This window comes from Micrasema longulum, unplaced genomic scaffold, assembly GCF_059751315.1.
Source record: "Micrasema longulum isolate JH-2025_06_02 unplaced genomic scaffold, ASM5975131v1 h1tg001665l, whole genome shotgun sequence".
Lineage (NCBI taxonomy): Eukaryota > Metazoa > Arthropoda > Insecta > Trichoptera > Brachycentridae > Micrasema > Micrasema longulum.
The window spans coordinates 286,816-292,955 of record NW_028278844.1 but is presented as its reverse complement, the minus strand read 5'-3'; the positions used below and the strand labels follow the sequence as shown (position 1 = coordinate 292,955).

Sequence of the window (6,140 nt, the reverse complement as noted above, 5' to 3'; positions counted from 1 at the left end):
TAAACTAAATAAAAACGGGGTATCTTGTGTTGCTAACACGCAGATCATATATTCCGCGCGATTTCTCCATCAATGCAAAAATTACTATTTTAGAAATAGTATTTTTCTTAAATCAGAAAGATCGATGTTTTTAAAACATGTCAAATAGTATCTTGAATCACTAAAATTTTAACTATGAAAGCAACGAACATGTTTTTTTTTAAATACGCCCTGTGAAGTTAAATCAAGAGTTGGAGTAATTGAAGAAATATACATGTCGAAACAAAGGCAGAATGGTGAATGTTACGCAGTGTGTAAAGTGACATCTCTCCTTTATCGCTCCGAGAGTGTTCAATATTTTGGAAGAGCGTATCAAGCTCTTGAGGACAAAAATTATTTTCATGAGGGGAGTTAAGGACTGAAAACTCCTTAATGATTTTCCGAATATTTAAGTTCACTGTTTACCCTATTGATATGCAATGTATTCTTTTTTTTATATATTATTGTTGTGTTTCTGATCCAAAATAATATTTGTGATAGTATACTCATGTGCCTGTGTTAACTAATTGCTCGTCCCAACTCAACACAGAACTTTTAGTTCCATCGAGTTGGGACTTATGTCCTAAATAATGTGTAATAAACTACATATAAGTAAATAAATAAATAAACCAGCCGATGATAGGTCATAAGTCTTTCTAATCCCTAGACTTCCATATTCCCTTCTCCAAAATGTTCTCCATCTCTGTTGTAATATGTTGACCTAGGGTGTTAAATCCTGTCATTGTCTAAAAAAAAATTTGAATCCAAAATATTGTTAAATTTGATAAGGCTAAATTATTATCTCTTTAAAACCTAGTATGTAATTAATAAGAAAGTTCTTTTCACACTTATTTTCACGAACTACTTAATTTTTTTTAATGCAATAATAAATAAAACAACATTATTAATAAAACATATTTAATGATATAATTTTATTTAAAATTTATTATTGTACTATCAAATTTTATCACTGTCTACAACATAATACATAATTGTACACGGTTCAGACTTTTTTGTTGGAGACCGAGAGGCTTTGACGGTAGAATGAATATTGAGATGGACCCTGAGATGCTTTTTAGTTTTAAAAGACTTATCACAAATGGCACAAATGTGGCTTCTTACTTCTGGAAAAAAAAAACACAAATATTAATATTAAGAAACATGCCAAACATAGAGTAAAAGAAGTTAGTTTAGGGTGGAATTACACCTCTAAGGAATTATTGAGATTAACAAATAAGTGTGTAAAGTGGCCACTTAAACCAGCTAATGACAGATCATAAACCCTGTAAATGCCTAGACTTCCAAATTCCCTTCTCGAAATGTTTTCCTTCTCTGTTGCAACAAATTTAGTCTGCAAACATTTGGACATTCTCAAAACATTGATAAATAGTTAAATCATAACAATAGAAGCTCGCTCATGACTCACCAGTGTGAATATCTTTAATATGTTTTTTAAGGAGTCGTAGACTAAATTCTCTCTTCCCGCAATACTGACACGTCACATTTTTTTCATTCAAATGCACTTGTCTGTTATGTTGGTCCAGCCTCAGGGCCGTGTAGCATTTCAACTGGCAAACGGGGCATATGTGCGGGTCTATCCAGACGTTGTGCACCTCCGTTATGTGATCTCGCCTGTGCCTGCAGTTGAAGAACCTCATCTCGCAATGCGGGCACGTATAGAGGGCCTGTCGCAGGTGCACCACTTTGATGTGCTGAGATAAATTATTGTGACTGGAGAACGTCTGCGGGCAATGAGTACAAGGAATCCTGCCTTTGTGCAAGTTTAAGTGGTTCTTGTATGTCGAATACACTCCAAACATTTTCCCGCAGACATCGCAGAGATAGTCGTGGAAATGGACGTTGTAATGCTTTTGAAGTGCTTTGAAATCGACAAAGTTTTCTTTGCAAATGGGACATTCATTCGAATTCCGATCCAACCTCGGCTGAACATACTTTGCAGATTTAAAAACTGGAATTTGATCGATCCATTCTTTTCTCTTCTTCACATATTTACTGATCCTTTTCTTTTTTACCTTGACTTTTTTTACATTTTTTATTCCCTCATCTCCAATATACGATTCTCTCAATTTGGCAGACATTTTTCGTTTTCTTTTTGTGCGTCTATTGGTTTCTTTTTTTTCATCCGTGTCTTCGCTTAGATAAGGTTCATCTTGAAATGGATCGTCGAATATCTCGCAACTTTGATCTGACTCCATGATTTCTTGAACATCATCTATGGAAAAAATGAAGGATACATAAATTATTTTATTTATGACACTATAAATTAATAAAGTGTTGATTTCGTAAAGGTAAATGTTAAATAATCAAGATTTAAAGACAATAAAGGTGATTGTATATTTACCACATTTAGAATGTTCCAGTCTTTTCGTAGCAGCCTCAATTTGTTTTCTGAATAAAGCCGAATCTCTTAATTGGGACACGCATGTATCACAGACTTCCGCTATGCTTTCCTCATCTACCAGCTGCAACCATATAGAATTCATTGAGTAAATTCATGATATTTATTTTTGGGACAGTAACAAATTACTAGCGACACTCGTACAGTCATATACAGAACAAAACATAACAGGGCCGTAATTCTTTATAACTTTTTTTTATTTATTTTTTATTTAATGCACAAAATACACAATTTTATCATAGATAGAATTTTATGTTTTTTATGTCCCGACTTGTTAGAAAATTCCGTGTTAAGTCGGGACTCTTCGATATATAAATCAAAAATATTTATTAACATTTTAAAACAATATACAAAATAATCAAAATAATATACAAAATAATCAAAATATTATACAAAATAATAATAGAAAAATATAAATAATCAAAATTATAATAGAAAAATATAAATAATAAAAATTTACACATGTCGAAAAATGGAATGCAGAAAAGTTATATAACAATATGTATGACAGTGATGATATACACATATACGTATATGGATAATAATGAAGACAGCAGCGATGTTATATATTTATTCCCGAAGCAATCTCATACGGTGGTTTCTTTCCCTCGATACAATCCAATTATGGATCTTCATCTTAAATAAAGACGTTGTAAGATGATTAAAAACTAAAAACAAAATACTTAAACTCGTTAAAATAACATTATATCAACTTATTAGTTAACCCGAAAAGTTTTTTTATAATGATCCTTAAGATAAAAATAACTTTATTTAATTTACTTTCATATAATTTTGAATTCTCTATCCTTACCTCTGTTTTGTATAAATACATTGAACTCCTTAATAAAGATACCAGTCTCGAAGATGTCGCGAAAGCGATGAAACCGGTCACTGGATATTCCAAATTTGTGGATTAAAGTATCACTCGTCTTTTATTGATATAATAAATTACAATGAACTTCCATCAAGAATTTTCACTTACAAACTTAAAAAACTAATAACAAAGTTATTATTTAAGTAATAATTAAACATGTTATTTTACTTTTAGTGCTCATTTTTAAATATGAAAAAATGGACATGACTTATGTTAGCATCAAATATTTTGTTAATACTATTTTTTTTTTTTTAGCGTTCACATTTTTATAATATATCACTTTATGCCATTATTTATGTATGAGGTCTGTTCAGAAAATAACGGGAATTTTTAAATTTCGCGGGTCTAGAGTCTAATTGTTTTTTTTTTTTTCATCGTCATCTTCAACGTCTTCACAACCATCTTGGAAACACTTGTGCCACTCGTAAACTCTTGTTTTACACATAGCAGACTCACCATAGGCCTTTGTTAACATTTCACACACTTTGTTGCACTTTATTTCATTTTCTACACAAAATATGATACAAATTCTTTGATCCATTTTTTTTAACAAACGAAAATCGCCGAGCACATCGAACATGTCTAACCTTGGCGGCTGCCTCAATCAAAGTAAACAATGAATATAGCTGAAAATTTTAGCATACTTCAAGGGGATGTATATAAACATAACAAAAAAAATTGACAGTCGGAGTCTCCAAACCCGCAAAATTTGAAAATTCCCGTTATTTTTTGAACATGTATGCCAGTCCACAGTATACCTTTTTTTATTATTTCGCGCTCCTAAAGATTTTGTTTTCTCTGTAGAAAACCACGGATGACTGTAAAAACTGTACAATTTTATTAGGGGAAAATTTATAAGAAAACTCTTATAGGACCAAAAAAAGGTTGCCTAGATTTTCAATTGATGGTGGCAACTTTACTGTTAACAGCCAGACACAAGTGTTCAGAATTACAAAACCACCAACAGATAGGTTTACACTTACCCTTACACGGAAACAAAACAATAACAATTCACTGAAGTTATCTGTCTGCTCATTTAAAGTTTTCTCAGTACATTTCCTCAGCGAGTCGGTACTGCAGCAAATCAAACAGGATCCGCGAGACTCGTTGGTGTTTAATAAAATGATTTCATTATGTAACTTCATTTCTTCTACGTAACTATAATGAAAAGTATTAACAATCTTATTAGGTAATTAATAATAATGAGGGATTTCAGTGCCACAGGAAATTGGATTTGAAAAATGTTTTCTTACACGCGGTAAAAATTAGAGCGTATGATTGTACCGCGAAATTACTTGAAGATCTATGAAAAAATTAATAATATATGGCTGATTTATTTACTGCCATTTTTGTAAAAAATCTCCTCAAGGGCGCTAAACAATTTTATAAGTAAACTTGCATTTTAACTAAGCTAATGTTACATATCGAGGCTTTACTGACAGAATGCATTAAGTCATTGAAACAAGTTCAGGAATAGGTAATTATTCTTATGCTAATATAGTCAATGTTAAATATTTCTAGTCTACAAAAACATAGAACTAATATTGATTCCATATATATATTCCTTTTAATCTTTCCCTTACTCTCCTAAATACACCCGCGCGTTACGGTGCTGTGTAGTCACTACACATTAAAAAAATAAGAGATTTAAAAAGGGAAAAATATAATATTTATAGGGAATGGCTTTAATTAACCATAATTTTATTCAAAGATGATAATATTTCTAATCTAACTGCTGAAAACATTTTTAAAAAACCATTGGGTATCGCTAACGACTTGGGCGAAACATGCACCCGCGCCAACTTCCCGAGAGCTACTTAGTAGCTATATAGTACTGGACTACGTGACTGACTGAGAGTATGCGTTTGATAATATTTGTAATTTATCCCCGATTTCCAATAAAATGATTTTTTTGTGTCCAATAAGTACTTATAATTTAATAACAAATTATTTCAGTCGATACGTAAATGTGTAATGGAGGAATACTGAAAATCTAAACCCAATATTTATTATATTTATAAAAATATTATAGTTTTTAGACGCAATGTGTACTAGCTACACATCACCAGGGAGGGAGGGTTAAATAAATATTTCATAGTCCCTGGACTGGTACCTGAAGCGTAAAACTGATCATCTTACTTTCATGTAACAAAAATGATCAAGATACGCTGCGATTGGTGTACCAATGCAGTGCTCTATGCACCATTATGTGCGGATGAGGAATGATGATGATATATGTTCGGCATACTAAATGGTATAATCGATGCGCCATCATTACTGGGACAAGTAAAATTCCATATTCCGACTCGTAAGTTGAGAAACAACGAAGTACTGTTCATCGATCAGCATAGAAGAAACTATGGCCTTAATTTTCCAATGACCCGTTTAGACCTTTGTCGTACTGTTAACTAAGACAAGATCTGGCCTTTTTTGGTTTAAGTTTACAGCGATTTAAACGAGCACTAAATAAATAGTCCAGATCTTGTCTTGATGTCAAGAGCGCGAGATTTGTAAACATACCTCTGAATTAAAAAGCCATATAATTTGTATAGATGAGTATAAGCTGAAGCCATCACGAAGAAAGGTCTAAATAAAAATGATACAGAAGTTGACAATGTTTAGGGATTGAAAACTTTATAGTTAAGTAATAATTTTCGATACAAAACGTTATCTTAATTTTTAATAATTGACAGATAAATAATGCACAGACAAAATATTATTTACATTTTTGACAAACGTCAAACAATGACCATAGGCTATTTACTATCACACATTACAGAAGAAAAACCATAGATATAATGTAAAGGTGATTTTCGTGAGACAAAATTC

The 6,140-nt window shown here is 31.7% G+C and overlaps 1 protein-coding gene across 2 annotated transcripts; it reads right to left on the bottom strand.

Moving 5' to 3' along the window:
* Positions 1 to 948: 948 nt before the first annotated feature.
* Positions 949 to 6,079, bottom strand: LOC148274393 (uncharacterized). 2 transcript variants are annotated; one of them, XM_088237184.1, is made up of 5 exons: positions 5,832 to 6,079; positions 4,295 to 4,469; positions 2,381 to 2,501; positions 1,445 to 2,251; positions 949 to 1,142 (listed from the first exon to the last, which is right to left on the bottom strand). In XM_088237184.1, the coding sequence occupies exons 1-5, from the start codon at positions 5,882 to 5,884 to the stop codon at positions 976 to 978; spliced, it is 1,323 nt and encodes a 440-aa protein (XP_088093310.1). In that variant the 5' UTR covers positions 5,885 to 6,079; the 3' UTR covers positions 949 to 975. The 2 variants fall into 2 exon arrangements, with proteins under 2 accessions (XP_088093310.1, XP_088093311.1); XM_088237185.1 differs by having other exon boundaries at positions 949 to 1,139.
* Positions 6,080 to 6,140: the final 61 nt, after the last annotated feature.